This window comes from Pteropus vampyrus, unplaced genomic scaffold (assembly GCF_000151845.1).
Source record: "Pteropus vampyrus isolate Shadow unplaced genomic scaffold, Pvam_2.0 Scaffold22, whole genome shotgun sequence".
NCBI classification, from domain to species: Eukaryota; Metazoa; Chordata; class Mammalia; order Chiroptera; family Pteropodidae; genus Pteropus; species Pteropus vampyrus.
The window spans coordinates 15,259,300-15,284,454 of record NW_011888803.1 but is presented as its reverse complement, the minus strand read 5'-3'; the positions used below and the strand labels follow the sequence as shown (position 1 = coordinate 15,284,454).

The 25,155-nt window shown below is 33.8% G+C and overlaps 1 protein-coding gene across 1 annotated transcript in view; it reads right to left on the bottom strand.

The window, feature by feature from the left end:
* Positions 1-5,855: 5,855 nt before the first annotated feature.
* The window catches only part of ABCD3 (ATP binding cassette subfamily D member 3), a 65,595-nt gene continuing 46,295 nt past the window's right edge, over positions 5,856-25,155 (bottom strand). The window contains exons 11-23 of the mRNA XM_011355679.2: positions 23,902-23,971; positions 23,714-23,811; positions 23,512-23,603; positions 21,820-21,911; positions 21,672-21,744; positions 21,481-21,544; positions 16,323-16,400; positions 16,147-16,212; positions 15,960-16,049; positions 15,383-15,502; positions 10,092-10,196; positions 9,294-9,350; positions 5,856-7,308 (exon numbers count right to left, since the gene is read on the bottom strand). Coding sequence (XP_011353981.1) covers positions 7,231-7,308; positions 9,294-9,350; positions 10,092-10,196; positions 15,383-15,502; positions 15,960-16,049; positions 16,147-16,212; positions 16,323-16,400; positions 21,481-21,544; positions 21,672-21,744; positions 21,820-21,911; positions 23,512-23,603; positions 23,714-23,811; positions 23,902-23,971 — 1,083 coding nt within the window. The 3' untranslated portion in view covers positions 5,856-7,230. The remainder of the gene's footprint in view (positions 7,309-9,293; positions 9,351-10,091; positions 10,197-15,382; positions 15,503-15,959; positions 16,050-16,146; positions 16,213-16,322; positions 16,401-21,480; positions 21,545-21,671; positions 21,745-21,819; positions 21,912-23,511; positions 23,604-23,713; positions 23,812-23,901; positions 23,972-25,155) is intronic.

The window sequence follows — 25,155 nt, the reverse complement described above, 5'->3', positions numbered from 1 at the left end:
GATGTAAACCTAAAAGCAACAAATGAACAGGATAAATAAACAGAGACTCATGGACATAGACAATGGATTAGTGGTTACCAGAGGAGAAGGGGGAGGGGGAAAAAATAAAAAATGAAAATGTTAATAAACAAACAAACAAATAAATAAATAAGAAGAAGAATGAAGGAACATGGCGAAGAGGAGTGGCCTGAATCAATGAACCAAGGAATCTTCTCCAAGTTGCTGCAACTCTATCTGTGTTGGTCTCTTTAGTCCTCTACCAGAATTCCCACCCTAGATCCTGCTACTTTAAAAGTGTGGTATGAGGACAGCAGCTTTAGCATCATTTAAGAGCTAGTTAGAGATGGAAATTCTCAGGCCCCACCCCAGACCTACTGAAGCAAAATCTGCATTTTCCAGGTGATGTGTAAACTCACTGAAGTCTGAGAAGCTCTGCTCTCTGTGCATTCCCCGACCATTTAACTCACTATTCCTGACTTCACAAAAAGCAGGGTAGGCAAATGGGGTGGAAGAGAGACACCTCACCAATGGATAGAACTGTACAGCCTTGATGAGAAGATGCCATTTATTAAACTTAAATATCAGCAAGTTATTAATCCATGCCAAAGTAAAAGCAGAGCCAGGATCATCTTGCAAATATTACACATTTCCCAAAGACAGTTATTTGAGAACCTCTGCCTTAATCCACAGCTTTCTAAAGATCAAAAGCTTTGCTGCTTCAATGCTACTGATTCATGTGCCCTGCTTCTACCTACCCAAATTTCAAGACTAAGTAAATATGATACTAAGTAAACTTTAAAGGGTTTAAATCTATAGGGACAAAGAGAAAGGATAGAGGAAATTGACTAGAAATTTCAGTTAATAATGGATAAAGAAGTAGAAAATGTTCTTACATGGAAAAGGGAGCCATACCCTGTGTGTGCAGAGGAGGAAATTGGAGAAAGAAAATTAATTTGCCTTCTTAGAGATCTCAAGAGGCTCCAACACTGGGACTTGCCAAATAAGGCTAAGGAGATTCTTGAGAGAAATAGGAGAAAGTTGTAGTCATGTGCAAAGGAACAAGAATCAGAATACTAAACTTCATAATGGCAAACTGGATATAAAAAAAACAAACATAATAGGAAAATGACTATTTAAAAACTCTAAGGGAAAATGATCTTGAGCTTAAATTCAGCATTTCAGCTGAACTTCCCACCAAGCATAATAGAATAAGGATATTTTCAGACATATACGACTTCAAAGAATTTTCCTTCCAGGACCCTTCCCCAGGAAGCTACAGTAGGGCATGTTCAACTAAATAAGAGAGAAAACCCAAAAAAGAGAAAGACATCCAAGAGATCCAACATGAGAGAGCTCAGTGTCAGGTTGACAGCTCAGCCAGCTTACAGAACCAGAGTGAAGGTGGGGGACAGAAGACCTCAGGAAGAACATCTCTGGAAAGAAATGGAACACTGATATGATGTCATGACTGGAAAAAATTAAGGATTATTATGTTATGATAATTATAGCAGATAGAGCAAGGTTTCTTTAAAAAAAAAAAAACAGTGACTAGAAGGAAAAGACAGTAAAAAAGGAACACAGTTCTCTACTTGGCTCTGCAGTGAACAATATTATATAGTGATCCCCCCTTATCTGCAAAGGGATACATTCCAAGACCCCCAGTGGATGCCCGAAACTGTGGATAGTACCGAATCCTATATGGTATATGCTACATTTTTCCTATACACACATACCTTTTCAATTAAAGAAAGTACTTTATAGCTTCTCTTTGGCATATTCAAGTTGCCAGCATCACCACTCTTGAGCTTTGGGGCCATTTTTTAAGTAAAATAAGAATTACTTGAACACCAGCACTGTGACACCTGAAGGAGGATCTGATAACCAAGATGTCTAGCAAGTGACTAACTGTAGGTTACTGTAGTTAGCAACTGTACTTACTAACTGTCTACAGCCTGGATACACTGGACAAAGGAATGATTCCTGTCCCCAGTGAGATGGAGCCAGGATGGTGCTAAATTTCATCACAATACTCAAAATGACACACAACTTAAAGCTTATGAATTATTTCTGGAATGTTTGATATAGTATTTTCAGGCTGCATTTGACAGTGGTGACTGAAACTGCAGAAAGTGAAACGGCATAAGGGGGGACTACTGTGAATTCATCAAAAAGCAGCACTGTTAATTTAAAATAATTTAACTAAAAAAGTAAAAAATGATTTAACTAGAACTTCCCTACATTCCATTGGTCGCAGAAGTATTCTATAAATGGACCAGAGACGGCCTCTCTGTATTAGCCTATAACGGCCTCTGTGTTGTTTACTTCTTCACAGTAGCCCGCCAGTGTCAAATTCAAATCCTCACACATCCAACTGCTTTAAATATAGTAAAAACAAACAAAAACAAACAAACAAAAAGTATTTCTAGCCAATTTGAGCCTGCCTACTTTACAGACCCCACAAAACTGAATTGAACTTCTGCTAACTATAGGTGAGACAATGCTATAGTTCTAAAAGATCCAAAACAGCTGCTGTTCTTCGGAGCATTGCTATTGATCAACATTATGTAGATCTATGAGCCCCTCGGATTTCCCCTTTCCTCGAGAGTCCCCTTTTCCCATTCCTGTCCAATGCTGTCACCTCTACAACTAAGTTTTCCTTAGTTCTGTTGGGTTTTAGATGTTTTGAGCCGATGTTACTGGGACAGACTTCCCTTCTCACGCAATCTTGTCCAAACGCCACCCAAATATTGTGTTACTGCCTCTCATGACTCTGTCTCCTCCTTCGTCAGCACCCAAATCCCTGAATTTGCTACAAGCAATTACAAGAGTTTGCAAGTTCAAGGGGAATGAATGTAGACCTCACCTCTCCATGGGGGATGTTGCTACCACACTGTAAAGAGCACATATACTCATGGCACTGTCCTTGGCAAATACACTGTCACAAAGATCGATATATAAAAATTAGCTGCATTTCTATTTAGTAGCAACGATTCGAAAATAAAATGTCAGATACAATTTATGCTGAAATCAACAAACATTCAATGCCTAGCAATAAAGCTAATGAAAGGCACATAAGATCCTACACAGAAAACTACAAAACATTACTGACAGAAATTAAAGAAGTCTTAAATGGAGGGACCTATCATATTCAGGAATTGGAAGAATTCCGCAGTTGCTGGATGCATATGTCAATTAGGTCAAGTTGGTTACTGTGTTGAGGTGTTTATGTGGGTTTTGTTTTTTGTTATTGTTAAATCCTTTTATCATTATCAATGTCCCTCTAAACTTTTAGAAATGCTCATTGTCTTAAAGTCTACCTTGTCTGACATTAGAACGTTTACCTAATAAAGGACTCATACCAATAATATAAATATCTATGTAATATCATTAGGGCAATTTATAAAAGGGAGCCCAAAGATTTAAAAAACTCCTTCGAAAAAGACAAATGTCATTCACAACCAATAAATGTGAAATGAGTTCAACCTTGTTATCAATAAGGGAAATGCAAAATGAAAACCAAATGATTCACTGTCGATGGCTAAAAATAAATTAAAAATAAATTTCAAAAAAGAAACCACTGACAGTACCAAGTATTGGCAAGAACTGGGGAAACTGGAATTCTCATACATTTATGCTGGAAGTGTACAAATGGTACAATCACTTTAGAGAACAGTTTGGGGGTACATAACAAAGCTGAACACATTCCATTCTGTGCATACATGTATACACCAAAAGACAAACATAAGAATGTTTATAAGGACTATTCACACTAGCTCCTAACAGAAAACCCAATGCTCATCACTGGTAAGATGAATAAGTATGGCCTTTTCATAATAAAATATTATTATACAGCAATATAAGTGAAGGAACTATTTCCACATCTACAGTGTATCAGTCTCAAGTTTGAGGGAAAGAAGCCATACACAAAAGGGTATGTAATATATATAAAGTTCAAAAACAGGCAAACTAATTTATGTGATAGCAGTCAAAATAGTGGCTTTTAGGGGCTAATAATTAGAAGATGACGTAAAGGTCTTTGAGGTGTGAACAGTGTTCAGTATCTTGATTTCGGGAGTGGTAATAAGCATGCACTTTCTGAAAACGTACTGAGCTTGATGGACTTTTCTGCATATGTATTACAGTACAATAAAGCGCTTACAAATTTTTAAATGATTTAACTGTATATGGAGGGTGTGGCAGAACTATGGGTGGTAGGAATTTCTATAACTGATAAATCAAGAAATAGCCTATTTTAAAAAATAAAAATTATCACAAAAGTTCAAAATGGTTGCCTTTCGGGGGGGGAGGGGACTGTTTTTCAGTAACTTTTGGTATTAGATATTTAAGTGACATGCATATATGTTATAGATCAGAACATTTCAATTTTTCACAAAGGAAAAATTACTGATGTTGGTAAAAATGTAAACAGTTTCCTACAACTAGCAAGGCTGAAGTCTAATAGGAGAAAAAAATTCACTTTGCTTTTAGGCAAATTACAGTTTTAAACATCAAGTTTAAAAGATAAAAGTTATATTAGGAAATGATAGATGCTCTACTACCACCACAGTTTTAAGCCAAACACTAATCACCAAAAAGAGGAAAAGAGGTGAGGGGTGGCAGAATATGCCACCCCCAAATATGCACTTTGGCATAAGGACAACTTTGACCTAAAGGTACTTAAAAAAACAGCAAGTACAAGAAGGGCACTCAGATTCTCCCCTTTCTTCCCAAAAGCAGGAGATAAAACTCCTATGTGGACAATGTCCTCCCTGTAAATAACATTCTTATCAAGGACAGGATGTTGAGACTTAAAATTCTACACAACTCTATTAAAATACTCCTTTTCTTCCTTTAGCCCCCTCACAGTTTACCTTTCTCCATTTGCCTCTTTGTTCAACTTAATTTGTAAAAGCCTTTAGATTCTGCCACTTCTTTGTGTCTTCATTTCCTTATGAGGGCTTCCATGTCACATAAAACTTAAATAAACTTGTATTATCTTCTGTTAATGTCTTTGTCGATTTCTCAAACTCAACCAAAAACCCTACAAGGGTAGAAGTAAAATTTTGCTTCCCCTGCAGAGGCAAACCCTAAGTACGTTTTACTCTGCTAATGCATAGCAAAGAACCTAGTTGTTTACATTCCTATTTTCTCATTATATAAAAAACTTGGTGTTAGAACACAGAATGGTACACTTGGTATGCCGTATATTGCTCATGGATGAAAGTTCTTATTTTAGTGTATTCTTCAAATTAAACTGCCATTTCTCAGTACAATCTATAGAAGGCACTGATAAAAATTATGTGGAAATGGGTGTTCCATGGTCAATCACGTTTTGGAAACAGTGGATTTCTTTATTGTGGGCCTTCTCAGAATCATCATTCTGTTAATGTTTACTGTGTTTACCGTGATTCTCCAGGAGGATCTTCCTCTGTGCCTCAAATGGTAAGGTGCTTTAACATTTGTTACATTAAAAAGGAAGAAAAAAATAATTTTAGTGGCAAGAATCCATTACAGAAGGAATTAGGAAGAAGCTATTACTAGGTTTAGGGTAATTTAGAAATATGAAAATTTCAAACTTCCTCCATGCCTTAAAAATCTTTCCCAGAACTTATCATATCTTTTAAATTCTATTTTTTTGGTAGCTTTCATGAGGTATACTAAGGGTTTTAACTGGCTTTTCTAAAAGAGAAATTCATTGCATTAAAATCACAGTTGACACAGCTTTTTAAGAAAGACAGAGTGCTAAAAAAGCATTTTAAATATTAATTTATTTGTGTTTTTCCAGTCAAGACTGTATGAACTATGAATGAACTACCCAGTATTTAGATACAAGAATAAAAAGAACAAGCAAAAGATGTATACAATATGTTTTTTTAATCTGAAAAGAAAATCAGTACATATACATGTTTGCTAAAGAGTGGTAAAAACTGAATGTTATGTATTATGGAATCAGTATATCAAATTTTACTTTGATAGCCAGTGATTCTTATAGTTAATTCTGGGGGAAAAAAAAAAAAAGGTTATGCAGAAACAAGAATACAAAATGCCCCTTTCTGAACCCGTTTGATAAAACTGATTTCATATTGAGCTTATTGATAATATTCAGTTTCACTGTGCAAATTATACATGTGGTCATTAATGGTGGTTTGGTGAAGTGAAATCCATTTCTCTTAGGATAGTTCAACATAATAACCCAAATATAAAAAAGTTATTAAAGACTCACAGAGATAAACCAGTACCTAGGGAACATAATTCACCCATGTACATAATAGTTTTATAACGTTTTTAAACAAAATCGTAGTCGAAGATAGTCATAACATTGCATACTCAGTGCATTACTTCATGTAGTGCATTCCTATGGCTCATCTGAGTTTAAAAGCATGTAATTGCCACACTTCTAATGAATGGGCTTCTGACATACACAAGTCTGTCCAATTCTTTAAAAATCTAAAAATCTTCTTAAGATCTGGAGCTGACATGTAAGGACTTTGTGTTTTAATACCCCAAACGTTGGGAAGAATAGTCATGAAACACAGTAACCACCCTTTGGTAAGCAAGATGGGTATATTTTTGTTACATAACCACAAAGAACCCTCAAAGCAACTCAAATACTGCAGATAGAGAGGGGCACATTTATTATTTGGCCAAAGAAAATATAAATGGCTTTCCTGGAGTCAAATGTACCCCAAGATATATACAAAGGATGAGTATAACTGTGACAGCTAAAGAAATTTGCCACTGTGTAATAAATGCTATTTTGCAATGACGCTGTACATTTTGATAACAGACTATGATTTGTTTCCCACCATCATGGGGCACAAGAAAATCAATCTCAAGACAATCTTGTTAGCACAGGACAAGTGATGACTCCAGTTTTAACAAGATTCTTCATTGAAGCAAAAGATAGAGCCATAAAAGTCAAATTAGCTCACTTCAAATGGTTTACAGCCCAGGATGAATCAGGTTACACTGATTTAAGCCCAATTTAATTTAGGCAGTTTTTTAACCACAAGAATAAGGTCGTTCTTAGTACATATTAATAATTAAATCAACATATACACAAATAGCAATATCCTATATAATATTAAACTTTTTAACAACTTGTTCTCAATTATTTTATAATTTGTTGCTTTGTTTAAAAAAAAAAAAAGCTGAACTTTAATTTACAATGTACTTTGTATTTCTAAGTGTGTTAATGATTTCCTTGAAGCAGGTACAGTCCTCCGGATTCTAAGAGCCAAATTCAACTGTATCTTCTGTTATCTGTTTAAATTCATAATTGCCTCTGCCATCCATGTGGAGGTAGTACTATGGGAAAGAAGGGAGAGAAAAAAGGAGAGAAAAAAATCATTGACTAAGAGAATTTCCTTCTTGTCAGGAATTTATGTAGAGGTTATTATACAAATGATCTAAATTATTATTTAGAGCTACTAAAACCTTTAAAAGTTTATACACAGAAATGCATAAAGTTCTCCAAGGTAAAGGCTAAATGAAGACATATGTTCATTTTGAAAAGAGCAACAATATAATTCTGCTTGGAATGGATATAGTGCTTTCCCTCCTAAGAATTAAAATATCAGACTTCCTCATTATTTTAAAGGAACCAAATCTATAAGTACACCTACAATTAGAATGCTCCTATAACTTCAGAACCAAGGATCTGATATACCACCAAGTGCAACCCAATTTAGTAGGGTCGTTTTTAATACTTCCTTATCTGGTTTCCTAGATCAGCTCGAAACCTCTACCTTAAGGCTTTTTGTCTATTTTTGGATTTAGCAGAGGGAGAATCAAGAGCTATAGTGCGCCTACATACCTCATTCTATGAAGACACTTAGGACAGCTGTTACAAAGCCTTCTGTTTTTATTTAGTGCCTTTTTATTTACAAAAAAGCTTTGTTTTCTATTTTTCTACTGTTATTTCTTAGCTATTCTGGCTACTAACATTGCTATTCTTCCTATTATTTGGCTACTTGTTTATACCTCTAGAAGAAGAGAGAGAAAACCCAAGTCCTCTCACTGTCCTATGACTATAATATTTATGAACTTTGAGGAAATACAAAGGTTTGGATATATTTTAAACTATTTGATTTCTAGTTATTCAATTTCTCATTCAATTCATGAGAAATGAGCAGATTATAACATGCCATAAGATAAAAACTATATTTAAAAGTCACACAGCTCTATAGAATTTCATTATATTTTATTAAATATTTTCATATAGGCTACCTCTTTGATCCTCATGGTAATCTATGAGACAGGCTGACAAGGATGAAAAACTTTATTATACAAAGGTAGCAACTGATGCCAGACATAGTGGTCTGAATGCAAGTTTCTTAACTTTGAGTCCTATGCTCTTTTTTTATCATTTGTACACTATTGCCTAAACCATAAGTTCTAAAGGGTAAACATAGTACTCTGTATCCTTCAGACGGTGAGCCCAGTACATGGCAAAAAAGGTGCCTGATCAGGTGTGAATTTTATGAGAGAAGATAAAATTGTTCTAACTTTTCTCAAATCCTTTCTTTTACCTAAGATTTCTGTATCATTTAGGAAGGAAAAAAGGAGGAGAAGAAGGAAGGAAAGAGGGAACAGAAAAGGAAAAAGAAAAGAATATAAAATGAAATAAACTGGGTTTCTTTTTAGAGTTTGATCACTTTACAGTAAGAGTAGAAAAGAACTGTTATACTGAGAATGGCACTGCTGGAATGGCAGAATAAATAAAATATCTGTACCAGTGTAAACCTCACTGTAATAACTTTGTAAATCATCATGACTACCTAATGAATTCTATTTCACTGCTGCGCAATGGTAAACACAGCTGACGTTATTCAATTTCTTCCTTAAAGTTCTGATCACTCGAAATGTCCCTAAACTTTTTGCCATCTAATCTTTCGTCTCTTTCTCCTTCTGCCAATACAGCAGAAGATAAGAAGATAAGATAAGAAGATAAGAAAAATATTGCTTAGTCATAGTTGTGATAAGAGTATGCAAATTTTAGTCAATTATTATACGACAGTCATTTATAAAACCGGAGAACCACTAACTGGTTCTCTAATATCTCTTATATAACCTAGGGATTGTTTATATGTACTAAAGCTTTCAAAACTAACAACTACAATGATATCTAAGAAAATCCTATTTCATTTTATAAAACTGAAATAGAATCACCTTTTTTCCTTAAGGTACATGTATCTAAGGGAATATACACCAAGAAATCTAAAAGCATAATCAGCTGAATTCATATATTTAAATAAATTTTCACTGTATCGTTCAATGTAAGAAATACAAACCTCATGGTGTTTCCAAAGAGACTTCCTGTGTGACACAGTGAAGAGGGTGATACCGACCTAATACAAAGAAAATGATTTAGATTGCTATAAATAACACAGAATACAAATCAAACCACTCTACGTATTTTAAGCTTTAAGATGACTATCTTCAGTAGCTATAGTTAAAATTAATGTCAAAGAGAAAAAATTACAACTGATGACAAATGTTCAAGGTAATACAAAATACAGGCCATCAACTACATAATAAAAACTAATGGGTATCAACAAAGTTCTTTAAGAAAAATAAAACTAAACTAACAGGTACTATTGCTGTGTATTATTTTGTTTGGGGCAAAAAATATATATCCTAGTACATTTTCCATCTTACTGTGAAAAATATGTAAAAAAAGTATAAAGATGATAAAAACAGCAAAAGGTCAAAATCAAGAAAATTAAATCAAAACAGTACTGTCTACAGCCAATTTGTTTTTCAAATACAGGGTGATAATCCTTTATTGGAAACCTTGTTTTGGAATCTGTCTTAGAACTCAGATTTTAGAAAAGTAGTATTTACCACACCCCCAGAGGGTTCTGGGGCAGAATTCTATAATTAAACACATGAATGTTTCTGCAGCAACACATGGGGACACTGACACTGAGTTAATATAACACTCTTTGCTAAAGTGAGATATCATCCTTTAACAGTAACTTTGTTACTTAGTAACTTAGAATCTCCTCTTTGGATAGATATTTGGTGAGTCACAGAATAAAACAAGAAGGGGCACATGGACCTTTAAACTGAGGACTTGGCATACTTACCTCTCGACAATGACTGTAAATGTAGCCTTCCACGTCCACACTAACTGCACTTGTGCATTCATCTAAAATGGCAAACTGGGGTTTATGATAAAATAATCTTGCCATCTGAGGAATAAACAGAAATATATTATAAATATATTTTGTATAATCACATGCAGAAATAAGCTAAAATAAATTAAGTATGCATTTACAGTCATAAAGCAAGTATAAAAATTATTCTAACTCAAAAAATCTATTTCCCAGAAACAAAAACAATATATAAACCTCATTGTTTTTATTATCTTGCCGAACAAAGGGGAAAATGTAATAAAATGTTAAAAGTAAAAAAAACCTTTTAGGACTGATATGAGATGAAGTTGAGTTTCAAACTAATATTAAAGAAAGTTCTCTAAACAAGATTAAAGGGCACATGTTTTAACCAAATCTTAGAATTCAGACTTGTAGATGGCACAAGTGCAAAAACGTGTCTATTTCTTTGTTGATTAAGTAATGCCCATTAAGTTGCCAATTAATATCCCCATCAAACTTTTTGAGTGTACCTGGTTTCATATTCCTGTGGTCAGTACTGAGTGTGTCCATTTTTTTTAAAGCATTTGCTAATTTTATAAGTAAAAACTAACATCCAGATTGTTAAAGCTTACATTTCTTTGATTAGCAGAAATACTGAACATTTTCTTAGGTTTATTTTCCACATGTATTTTATTTTCTGGGAATTATGTATCTTGATCCTTTGTCTAACAGATATTCCATTTTGTCATCTGCCACTAACAATGATCTCCACATTGCAAAACCAATGCACACTCTTCTATCCTTACCCAATTCACCTCCTCTGCAACATTCAACTCAGATGACCACTCCCTGCTCTTTAAGTGACAGTGAAACTGGGTCTTAAGTTTCCTCCCACTTCCTAAGCTGCTTTCTCAGCTTCTTTTCCAGCATTTTCTCTTCCATCTGACCACTAAATGTTGAGGTTCCTCAGGGTTAATGCCTAGGTCCTCTTCTCTTTTTCCTATATTGCATCTCATTGAATCTCACGATTTCAAATCTCATGATCTACACCTGCAAACTCCCAGTACATATCTTTCATCTATATTTCTCTTCTAATTTTCAGATTGATATGTAAGAATTTCTATTTGATTTGTCTACTTGGATACCTCATGGGACTCTCAGACTTAAAAATCTAAAACTCATATAGATTTTCTAGATTTTCCCCTTAAAATCCATTCATCTACCCTCCCAATCATAAACATTTCAGAAAATGACACTATCAAACAGTTGTTCAACCTAGAAAGCCATGAGTCCTTCTCTATCATTCCCCTCTCCTCCTCCCTTTCACTCCCTCCATCCCCTCATTTTTAGTCCATTTCAAGTCCTGTTGAGTTTAAAATCCACTCACTTTTTCCCCATCTCCATAATCATGCTTTTTTTCCCACAACATAGTCATCTCCTGCCTGGATGACCACAAATAGCTTTCTACTTCCTCTTTTACTCCGCTCCAATCCATTCTCCATGTAACCAGAGAAGATCTTAGAAATATAAATTACAAAATTTCACTCTTCTGCTTAAAATCTTTCAACAACTTCCCATTTCACTTAAAATAAAACTCAAACTCTTTACCATGGCCTACAAGGCCCTGCACAATCTTATTCCTGCTCGCTCTCTACCCTCCACATTCTAGCCAATATCGCCTCCTCTTAACTACTAGGACACAAGGTCAAGTATATCAGGGAGGACAAGACAGTTGCCCGGCGCAAAGTTAATTAAGAGAAATGGCTATCTGAAGGCATTCTACACATGCCCCCTGTGTTCCCATGGAGCTCGCTGCATGTCGTCATCACACTTCTCACATCATGCGTCTCTCCCTCCACTATGCTATCAGGTACTTGATACTACAAGACTGTAAAGTGAATGAGTACATGAACACTGCAGTCATACTACCTGAGCTTGACAAGCCAACACCCTCACCCCTACATGCTTTAATTTTTACTAGCTGTCCTTGCTTGACAAGCTACTTAACTATTTAATTTCCCCTGTCCAATGGGGCCTTCATAGTTCTTATCTCACAGGACTGTTGTGAGAATTAAATGAGAAAATCTGTGTAAAGTGCTTAGCATAATACCTATTAAGTACTCAATAAAAATTAGCTGTCATTTAACTGAAATAATAGCTTCTCTTTTTTAAGCAGGAGATAAGTTATTCTGCTGAGAGTGGTAGAGTAGAAAATGGGGTAAAAGCCTGAGATTGGAGTTTTTAAATGATTATCATGAAAAATGAAAGAGAGGGGGAAAAATAAGTAACATGATTGCCAAGCCATGCTACAAGCCCCTGTAAGACTGGAAACCATGAAAGTGTGCTGGCACCAATCCATATCATTCTGATTTTTTCAGCTGTGCTCAGAAGCCTACGCACAGAAATGCCAAGGCAAACAACTGCTCTTGATTGGGGTTTAAGTAATATGAGAAAACAAAAAGTGGGAAAGGAAGTTAAGTGGAAGGGATAATTTGTTCATTCCTTTAAGAAATACCTCCGGAATACCTCCTATGTGCCAGGCCCCATGCCAGGTCCTGGATTATTAAGTCTGTACTAGACAGGAAAGGAGGTAGAGTCAGAAGAGGATATATCAACTGTAAGAAAAAGATTGATCAATTGTAAGAATATTGAACAATATTCAAGAAATCTCACTGAGATTGAAGACAACAGCTGCCAATTAGGTAAAAGAGAAAGAATTATAAAAATGGTTTAAAAAGACACTAAAAATTTTATGACAGTGGTATTTCTGGTAAGGGGGTTTTGTTCCTTCTTTATAATTTTATACATATTCCAACTTTTCTATCACATATATTTTTTTCATAATTCACAAAAAGAACTCCATGACTAAATAGGAAGAGTTGTGAAAGACAACTATCAGTCAGAGAAATATGATATACTAAATTATGATATTAGATAGAACCACCTTGGCTGATGATGGCTGGGACCAAATGAGTGCAATGGAGGGAAATATCACTTGAGATCTCACCGGACAATGAGAGAAGAGAACTGGATAGACAGCCCACATGCACACCAAAGGCTATAAAGTACTGACTGGTTAAGAGCAACAATTCTGGTGTCAGACCCACCTGCACTTGAAGCTCAGTTCTGCCTCTCATTAGCTGTATGGCATTAGTAACCTGATTGAGCTTGCCAAGTCTTTCCCTTGTCTATACCTTGCTTTACAAGGCTGCTAGGAGAATTAAATAGGATCTGCCATTCAAAACCAACTTTTTCCCATCTTTATACCAGTGCATTTCCTTTGTAGCTATAAGACTGCCTTGTATTACAGTTAGTTGAGAATATTTGGATCTTCTAACTAGAAGATCCAAATTATATCATCATTGAATTTGTTTTTTTCACTGTTAAAATAATGGAATAATCATCTTATCTCTCTACATTTAGACTGAAGGAGCATTTTTCAAGGAGCTTTTAGAAATCTGTCACCAGACCTCCTTTTATTCAATAGTATTATTCCATTCTCTCAAATTCAAATCCTAGCTCTGCTTACCCAAAAGTTCCTTTGGTTCACCAGTTTTACACAAACCCTCACTCTTGTAAGTTCTCTAATTTGGATGGTTAGACCTTTCAAGTCTGTTCTTCCTAAAAATTAGTTTTTAATATTGATAAATTCTTGTAATTTATGAAAACTGTCTTCACTTCCCTTAACTTTTTACTTTGAAAACTTTTAATCAAAAAAAAAAGAAAGAACAGTAAAATGAACACACATAATCTTCACCCAACTTCATCAACATTAATATTGGTTGTATTATCCTCTTCTCTCTCCCCACAAACCCTTTGAAAGTAGCAAAACAATATGCTCTCTTTTAAACTTTACGTTTAATTCTCCAAACACTGGCCTATACAGAACACACACCGTCAATGGCTTGGTCAAGCAGCAGGGCCACAGGAGAGCTTTCTCTCACTCCCAAACAACTCTATCATAGTTCATATGGTTTTACAGGATTCTTTCCCCTACGACCTTACTCTTCCAAGATATCTTCTCATTCCTGAAGACCTTGAATTTCTTATCTTCAAATAAAAATTATCCGACTTGTACCTTTATACCCCACACACAGAATTCCTTAGTTATGATTTTTTTTTTATTTATCTAAGTTGCTATTGTGTCCACTTGTGACTCTTAGCCTTCCATTTTCTTTGAAATCAAAGTATAAAATTTAAATTTGTTCTCTTGACTTGCAGTTCTTTCTATAGCGATCCCCTAAATTGATTCAAGAAATGCCCAATCATTTCAAATTCTCACTCATTCAGCTCAGTTTCCATTTTGAGTATGGCTGACATCTTTCTTTTGTTTATGATTTATTCTTCACTCTAGATTAATCTTATATTAACAGTTCTAATCAGAAAAATCACAATATTAGGTTTACATCAAGTTCATATAAAATGGGTATTATTTAGGGAAAAACAAAACATGCAAAATTAGGGAGTAGGAGGCAACAAAATGGTAGAATATAACCTGAAGATAATGAATAAGCAATTCTGCAATAAGCCGCTTCTTTTACTCTTTCCTTGGCTACAGTTTTCTCTAATTTCCATAAGGTTAATATTCTGGAAAGAAAAATCCTTCTGGATCTGCTCAAACTATGGTATGTACAGTTAGAAAATAACTCTTTAAAAGTTATTCCTCTTAACAGAGTACTCACTCCTAATATGTAGAGTTTTATAGTCATGTTTGATAAGGAATAAGTTTAGTCAATCATAAAATTAAAATAGTTCCTTTCAAATGCTTTTTTATAGTAGAAAAAATTTTAAATTCTAAATAATTCTAGGAACTAGATACTAATCCCTGAAACAAGGATACATATAATGGTAAGAGGAAAGGGCAAGAACAGAATAAAGAATAAAATGATAATAAAATTAAAACTGATCATCTCTAATATCAGAGAGAAAAGCCTTAGTAAGACAAAGAGATGTCTATAGGGAAAAGACATAGAAAGAGATCTCAAAACCCAATCGAGATTACCATATATCCCAGGACCATGCGGTACAAAGTTTCCCCAACTTTTACAAAAATGTAGTAATGGTATATAATTGAATGTGCAGCTTTTCCTTTCACAGGAAAATTTATAAATTTTTCCGAATTCCAAAATTTACATGCAAGTTATACACTTTCAAGCACCTTTATTATCATTTAAACTAATCTATACAAAAACCATTACTAATTGAAAAGATTAAAATAAAACTGTGTGCCTTGATTAATCAACCAGTTGCACTGTTGTGCAATGTCTTCACAATATACTTACTGCCATTCTTTGCTTCTCTCCACCACTGAGTACATCCATCCAATCCTGAACACTGTCCCAGCCTCCTTCACGTTCAAGGATATGACTCAACTGGACATTATCTAAGTATTCCTTCAGTACCTTTTAGCAAAATGATTAAAGGTGAAATCAAGCTTAAAATAAACCAACATTCTCTATCTTACTTTTTTTTTTACAATAGAATCACTATAAGTCTATTGCCAATATCATTTAAAGAGGCACATTTCACAAAAGAATGTGGCACGAAGGTAGCCCCAAATCCTTTACTTCCTATCTATATTAAATCTAACAAAATATATCTAGTAGCTTAAAGAGAATAACACTATTATGTGTAATTAAAGGACAAGGGCAATGAGAGAACAATCATTTAAAGACAAGGTTAAATACTCATCAAGTCATATTTAAGCAAAGTGGTTCATATCTTAACGTATCTTAGAAATTATAATTAATGACAAGGCTTTAGGAGACTTTTACAGGTTAGGATAAACTACTTAACTGATTAAGAAAAAGAATCTTAAACAGTATTTTCAGCAGGTCTCGAATATAAATATTTACTTACAAGGTCAGATATCCCCTTCCTTTTCTGATCTTCTCTTCCATCTGGATATATCACTTGGTCTCGAAGTGTTCCAAGAGTCATATAAGGTCTCTGATAGTAGGAGAGCAAAAATCATCACAAGTGAATTCTTAAACAATAAGAATAGCTTTATATTAAAGATTACAAAATAACTCAAGAAAGGTCTTACTTGAGGAACATAAAATAACTTTCCTCTCTCAGGTTTAGTTAGACGTCCTCCAAAAAGAGGCCATAACTATTGGATAAAAAAAAAAAGAGGTGTAAAAGAGCAGTTGTAGATTCCACGATGTAGTAGGTCACATGGCAAAATAAGACTGTAAAATTTTGAGGCTAATTTGTACTTACTTCACCAAGAACACGGAAAAGTGAACTCTTCCCACAGCCATTTGGACCACAAATTAGAACATTGGCCCCAGAGCGAACCTGAAAGGAAACCGGTCTATGAATTAATTAAATAGAATGAATATATATGCAATGAACATTTACTTAGAGTTCTCTGCTAATGACTAGCTTTCTGTTTTGTCTATAAATGTGATATGAGGTAGAAGCAGTGGATGGTATGGTTGAAGGGACCCTTTGTTTTTGTTTACTTTCAAATTTTACTCACTTTTTAAAAATTTAACCCATTTCCCGTTTGCCTTAAGAATACTCATTACCACTGCTTGCAGGTGCAGCGTTTACCCCGAGATAACTCATGGATTACAGTCCTAACCTTATCCCCAAAGTTTGCCACAAAATATCTCGCTTTTATTATTATTTTTACATTGCACCAGTATATCAATGTCTTTGGAAACAAATGACATCATTCTATTTACAGTATTGTTTTTAGTAGTAGTACTTCCATTTACAAAATACAGTAATTCTTGATCACTGAAAATATCAAATCCTGGAAAATGTAGCATTCCTAGGCATGATGTTAAATTAATGCTGACAGAGAGCTGCAAATCTTTTTCTAAACAAGAAGAGTTAAAAATCATTATTGATATTATCAACTTCATCTCAGTCAGAATACAAAGAGCTAAAGCTTAAAAAATTTGAGAATTCTTGAAAACACTAAATATGTGTGTATCCATAATTTTCTTTTAAAAATGGAATCGTACTATATATGTCCTACATTTGTTATTGATTAACAATATATAACATATATTCTTCTAGGTCAGTGTATTCAGATTCCTCTCATTCTTTTTTTTTAATGTTTGCAGTGTATTCCATAGTAAGGACGCACCATAATTTATTTAAATACTCTCCTTTTGTTAAATATTAATTCATCTGCATTTTGTTTTGCTCTTAGCTAATTCTGAGTCAGTGAGCAAATTTATGCACTAGTGAGAAATGTTTCTATAGATCAGATTCTTTGGAAATTATAAGTGTTGGATCAAAGTATATATACATTATATTTACACATGCTACCAAACTGCTCTGCAACAATAGAGTTAAATGATAAATAGTAAAAAGAGTGGCTAAGTTCTAAACTTATGATCTTACATGTTAATCAATCCTGTGAAGACTACGAAAACCTGGAGTTATAACCTAGCTCACGTTACACAGCAATGTACACAACAGGAAAGAAGGACAACAATGAGATATGAGTTATCCTAGCTGTTGGGACCAGCCTTTGACAATTTTTTAACTGTCAAGCCTGAGGTTCCTATTATTTAATTCAGTGAATATTTACTGAATTCTCAGCATCAGGTTCTGTTCTAGGCAATGGAGTTACATTAGAATAAGAGAACAAAAAACCCCCAAACCAAAAAAAGCCCCAAACTCTCTCCTTACAATTTTACATTCTAGTGGGAAAGACATACAATAAGGAATAAGCATAATAAATTACCCAATTAAATAATATGTCTGAAAATATGTGTTACAGAGAAAAAACAGATCAGGGTAAGGAAACTTGGGAGTGGGTGGGGGAGGTCACACTTCTAAGGTGGTCAGGCCAGGCAAATGGGCAAAACTTTGAGAGGAGGAGTGAATTAGGAGTTTATCTGGAAGAAGATTATTCCAGCCCCACCCTATCCATAAAAAAGCATATTCAAAGGCACTGAAGCAGGAATGTACCTGTTCAATTCGGAAAAAAAAAAAAAAAAGAAGAAGAAGAAGAAGGGAGGCTGATTTGGCAAGAGGAAATAAGGAGAGAAGAGAAGTAGGAAATGAGCTCAGAGAGGTAAGTGGGAGCAGTTAGAGTAGCAGCAGGCGAATTCTACATTGTAAGCCACTGAAAAGACTTTGGCTTCTACTCTGATGAAATGGAGAACCATCTGCATTATGCACAATGGCCAAAAAATGAAAGTAACCCAAGAGGATAAATGTATAAACAAAATATGGCATATACATACAATGGAACATTATTCAGCCTTAAAAAGGAATGAAATTCTGATACAGGCTACAACTTGGATGAACCTTGAAGACATTATGCTAAGTGAAATAAGCCAGACAAAAAAGGGCCAATATTGCATGATTCCACTTATATGAGGTAGTTAGAGTAGTCATATCCCCAGAGACAGAAAGTAGAACAGGTTACTAGAGGCTGGGGAAGGAGGGAAATGCATTGTTTAATGGGTACAGAGTTTCCGTCTGTTATGATGAAAAAGTTCTGGAGATGGAGGATGCTGATGGTCACATGACATCGTAAATGTACTTAATGCTGATGAATTGTATACTAAAAAATGGTTAGAAGGGTTAAATTTTGTGTTATGTATATTTTACCACAATAAAAGAGAAAAAATGAACCTCTATAAAAAGGATGAGAATTACCCTAACTGGCTTACCACATAGTTGATCTATAATAAAATTTCACACCTTATGCACATCAATGTTAGAGCATAAACTCTTCTAAATGACTTTTCTAGATGAATGAACTGTCCCTTTTTCTGAGAAATTATTTTAAAGACTCATTTAGATGACTTCTGTATGAGCAATTATCTATTTCTTTTTCCTGTAAAACTGAATATAATGAATATTCCTGATAATGCAAGATTCTATATAATAATTTTACTTTACTGTAAGTGATGTCCTTAGGTGCTCCTACAGTTCAGAACTGTTAATTAAATGGTTCCACACTACTATGCTTTATTTGAGTAATGTCAGCAATATAATTTTTTCTGCCCCTAACTGCCCATTGTGACACTGGTATCCAATATTTCTCCACACTATTTGTTGCAATATGCCAGGAAACACCCAAACCAAGTTTGTAATGATGTGTAAAAATAATAACTAGACTCATGGACATCTTTAGGTACTCTCCTATGCTCAAATGTTTTAAATCCAACATTAACTTTTCTTTACTCTATGGCTTTTGAGAATGTTGGACAAAACTTACGATTATGACATTAGTCATGGTAAGCCAGTAATGATTTTTCCATATTAAAGATTTATAAAAATGTATTTTTTTACGGGTTGAATTAAGATTAAAAACCAAGAGTAACTTTCACTGATAAACTGAGTTCTGTATCATTGAGGTTCCTAGATTGGTTTAATGGAGCAGTGAATGCTTTGAGCCACCACATTTTTACCAGTTATTTACCCAGAAATAACACTTCTTGATAAATCCTACTTCCTATGAATTTACCATAATAAATTAAAAAAACTACACATATATATGATTTAAGTAAAAGAGAAATTATATAAAAGAATGCTGTTTATGAAGATTTATAGGCTTCTTATACACTACAAATATGCCTTTACTAAAAAGGTAAAAATTGGAATAAGTTACAAAGTACTATTTTAACATCCACATTATATATAACCTACAAGTTGTTATCTCTTAGGGTCTCTTCAGTCTACATTTAGATAAATATGCCTGTGCTGGAGAGTTTACATAGGAATAAGGTATAAAATCGCCTATCTCAAATAAGCTTATATTATTTGGTTATTATGTAACCTGAGAAAAACTAATCATAAAATATGAAACATTTGTTTTTGGTGGCCAAGTCTGTTTTACCATGCCTCTATCTAGGAGAAAGGAATCCTTTTTTTCAAGTAAGCCAGATGGGTAGAAAATTGGAGGTTACAAAGAACTGAAAGATGTTTGTTAAATAAAGGAAGGCTATGTTAAAGAAAAACAAAACAAAACAAAACAAAAACAAAACAAAGACAGAATAAATGAGAAAAGCCAAGTCTAACTTAAAATACCTTAAGTGAAAAAGAGACAGAAGAGGAATTCATTACAGTAGACCAAAAGGACAGAAGTCAAAACACAGCTCCCAGTGGAGGAGGAAACAAAACAAGATAAACAACAGGTGGTATGGAATATGATCACAAAGTAAAAGGCATAACTGGGTACTCAAATAAGACTTTCCAAATGAAACCAAAATAAGAGCAAAAAATCAAGAGCCTTTCTGAAATTATAAAAGTGAAGTTATAGGCTCTAGCTAGAAGTATATTAAATTCAAACATAAGGGCTTTAAAGGGAAGGGCTTTTGGACTGAAAAGAAAGCAAGAGCTTTAATGTGGTAACATTATAACAAAGTGAGTAAATAATATCACAGACCAGAACCATAATCTTATCTACTCCATGTAGCTGTACATACAGATCCCAAATCCCTTCTCATTATGTTTAAGCCATGTGTGTATCTGTATTGTTGGTGTAATCTATTTCTGCATAAAGACAGAGTGAAGAAAGTGGAAAAAAGGACCAAGAGGATTCTTCAATGGAGAAGTCTCATGGCACTTTTTACCCTTGAGTTGAGGCTTAAACAAAGGAGCTACTAGAAATGTAACAAAGATAGGATTCTGATCTGTTTTATTTATGAAATCAAGCCTGATGGGTGGCTACCTACTGTGTTAAGGGAGTACACCAAACTAACTGAAGTATCTGTAATATTATAGTCATTCAACATTTACCAACTATATTTACATTTTCTCTACTTCGTCTCATGTTTCTTGGCTTTAAAATGAATATAATATACAATACTCATTGTTGACTAAGTTCAAAGTACTGTGCATAACTGTTTTCATTTATAGTTCCTTAAAAAGTAGAAATGTATTTAAATAAATATACATTACTGAATAGAAAAATTGAAGACTTATCAAAGATTCTAACAATTTAAAAATAAATCCAATAATTATATATCTTATTTTATAAACTATCAGACAACATTCTTTCTATGAAAGCAGCTGAAAAGAATCCTATATATAAAACAAATTACAGAGGCCATATACACAGGCATAGAGAGAGGAATTCTAGAGCTGTGCTGTCCACTAGTCACGTGTGGCTACTTAAAATCAAATTTATTAAAATTAAATAAAACTTAAAATTCAGTTTCTCAGTTGCACTAGCAATGGATTTATTTGCAAAATATTTTTTGATATTAATACTTGAAACTTTAAAATCCTTTCAAATAAGAAAAATAAGATTTCTAAGTATTTAAACACTTTTTAAAGCAATTTTGTGAATTCAGAGACTAAGTTAAGCCTTAAAATTATTTTGATTCTTCAAACACCCATTTTTCATTTCACATCTTGAAGATGAATTAAGCTATTATACAATCATTTAAAAACTTACTTCAAAATTAAGGTCTCGGATCAAGATATCTCCATTTGGCGTTGCTAAAGGAACATGATCAAATCTACAGAAGAAATTAATAAAAAGAGGATAATTTTATATCAAACACAAAGCAAAGGCAGCTAAAAGAAAAGGGTACTATGTAGTTTAACAAATGTTTATGGAGCTAAAAAACCTTTTTCGATACGTACTTTATAATGTTATCAGCACTGATGATTTCTCCAGCACCAGGTATCAAGGGAATGACTTGTGCTCCTTCAATACCTTAAATGGAAAATAAATATTAAAGCATTATATTATGTCAGCAAAAACTATGTGACTTAATATGTTTATATTTACCCTTTTCCTGTTGCGAGACCATTGTGCGTTCATATTTTCCATGATTTAAATCCTTTAGTACTTGCATCAATTCTGAAATCCGAGCAGTAAAACTGAAATTTTAAAAAAAGTCATATCAAATCTCCAAAGGCCAGCATGTCTTTCATATTTATTATTTTATTTATTTGAGATGAAATTGACATATGACATTGTGGAAGTTTATATCTTTTATATTATACAAATCTAACTGAAGTTTCTAAAATTATAATTTAGTTTAAATGAAATAACTTAAAAGAATTTTCATCAACATAAAGTATTAGTGATAGTATGCATGTTTTACTATAATGTTTCAGCAGGAGAGCAGAAATGTGGGGATCAGGGAAAAGGTTTCAAAAGATTCCCACCTCAACAGATACTTACTTCTTTAATAGGTAAGTTAAGAAGGTTGTTTGCCACTAGAATTTTAAAGAAGTTTCTAGTAGCTACTACAAAAGAAATAGTAGTAGTGCATTCTTTAGACCCAGGAGGTATGGACTCTGAGTTCCCACTGGACTGAGCTATAAGGCGTTGTATAAAAACAGCCTCCTATGTGAGGAAGGTTTATAATATATATATATATATATATTGAGATAATATATATATATTATCTCAAATGAATGCTACCTCCTTGCAAATGTGAAAGAATGTGGAAGATTTCTCTTTCATATTCTTAAGAGGGGAAAAGATGAAGTGTTATTAATATTATATGGAACTCACTGTGACAAGAGACAGAAATTGAAACTAATGAAAAGAAGTTGAGGCACATAGAAAAGACATTATGGTCAAAGAGAAAGCACTCTACATCAGAGAAGCGAAACAGGATTTTTCCGTGAATAACAAGGAACAATCTCATAAAGGAACAGAAGCACCCCATATGCCATGAACTATAAAGGCACAAAGCTATTAACAAATAGGAAGGATTTTAGCATTTTCAAGTGAAAGAGACTCCACACAGTAGTTTACAACTTCTTCCATCTTGCCGTTAAGACCTTCTCTGTCATAGGAGAGAAGAAGGAATAAAGAAGAAGAAATATGCAGAGACAAATCACAGGCCTGAAAAAGATCTTAATTTCTCCAGATGACTTTTTTACATTATATTGTTGTTCATACTGTACCAAGCTTTTTATACTAGAGCTTTAAATACTAAAATATTAAATTCCACTTTATGGTCTAAGAACAATTTTAATAGATAATATGACCACATTTACAACTGTACCTACAGATACTACAAGGTAACTTTTCATTTTTTTCCATTAAAATCAACTTCATGTTTGTTCATCTTTTGCTGGGTTGCCAGTACCAAAGATCTAAGAAAAAATGTATGGTGGGAAACAAAAAGTTCAAATAAGAAGATTCTAGTCATTAAGTTAATTTTCTGTGAATTAAGAAGAACTGTCATGATTCAACAATTCCCAATTTACTGAATACCACTGTCCATGGAGCAGACAGCTTGAGAACCACTAATCTAGTTAAAGCTCAAAACAATTATCTCAAGGAAACATGAACAGTTCGCTATAAGGAAAATAACCTTCCTTAACTCTTTATCAAAACTGGCTTCTAGAATTAGTAGCATCAGTTGTCACTGATCTTAACCTCAACTGGGCACAATCACTAAAGGTTGTGTTTTTAAAAAATTGTTCTCTGCAATTGCTCATTATTACGAATCTTACTTACCCAGCCAATCTAGTCATTTCACGGCCAGCCAAAACTATTCGACCCAGAGCTTGAGACATTCGCAAAAGCATCCTTCCACTTTGGTAGTAATCCTTAAACAGAAAAAAATATATTAATTTTCACTTATATTTCTAAGATTAAAAACTAGGTTTTATTTAATTTTATATCTGAATTTCAATTGTTATTATTAATACTACTTTACCTCCATAAGTTCTGAATGCGTACTCTTGACATGTCGAGGATGAGATAAATCTAAGAAAGGATGACTGACAACTAGGTAACCAACAACAGTGGCAAGATCTGAAACAAAACAGTTAAGAATTAAAATATGAACAATACTTTACTTTTTCCACAAATCTCATTCCACCATCTCTTTTAAAGCATACTTACATTTGGCAATTATGCTATCAATGAAGCCCATAGAAAACCGAAACAAAATGAAAGTATGTAGGTGTTCCACCTGGCAGAAAGCAAGAACAAAAAAATATATATTTTCTATGTATTAAAAAATGAATCTATCATGATAATAAAAGAAAATGTACATTTATTCAACAGATATTTACTGAGTGCATATGATTTCTGATTATACTGTACATCACATTTCATAGAGCACAATGCTGATCACAGAGCAGGTACTAAACACTTCATGAAACCATTTTTATAGCAATAGAATGGAAATTACATAAAAAATGTTAATGTGGTGTCCCTTGCATGTACAATGACAATGCAGTCATAATACTATCAGGTATGTATATGCTAAAACTGATCAATAATCAAAACAAAAAGAACAGAAGGATGAGCTAATTTAGGTGAAACGCTAGCAGTCTAGATTGGCACTCAATACTTTGCTTTAGTCGGAGATACCTGGTCTATGCTTTCTCTAAGAATTACATTACACTCAATCTGAACTATGTGCTAATGTAAATTAATGCCACACAGCCCAAGTCTGTAGCTGTAATCTGAGCATGTATTATATCAAAATTAGAAATCTAAAAGTGTTTTTTATTTTATATTTTAATGTTCTCAACTTTTCCATCTATCAGATTATCCAAAGTCTTGCATGATTTGGCACTGGGCTCTATCTTAAACCTCATCTGCATCTACTTTGTTCCATCTCACTGACTTCCAGAAATGCTAGTTCCTCAAACATGTTCCTGCCTTAAGGCTTTATTTTTGGCTGTGCCCTCTGCCAGGAATAGTCTTCCTAGGTATGTATATTTTATGACTAACCTCCACTTGATGTGGGTTTCTTATAAAATGCCACCTCCCCAAGAAAGATCTTCTTGCCATCCTAGCTAAAAATAGGTAGGCAACAGCTCTCATCATACTCTACCACTTTATTCCATTTTATTTTTGGTTATAAAATTCATTACCATCTGAAATCATATAAAATATCCAATTGTTTATATGTTTGTCCCCACCACTAAAATGGGGGGTTCCTAAGAACAAGGTACCTTGCTCTTACTATCTTCTGCAAAAGAACAATGGCTGGAACTTTTATCCAGTGAATTCCATGTGTCATATGCTGTGCTCAGTGCTGGAGAATAGAACAATGAATAGAACAGACAAGGCTCCTTAGCTCATGGAGTTTACATTCTAATGAAAGAGACAAACTATTAAGCAAACAAGAAAATTATAAATTGC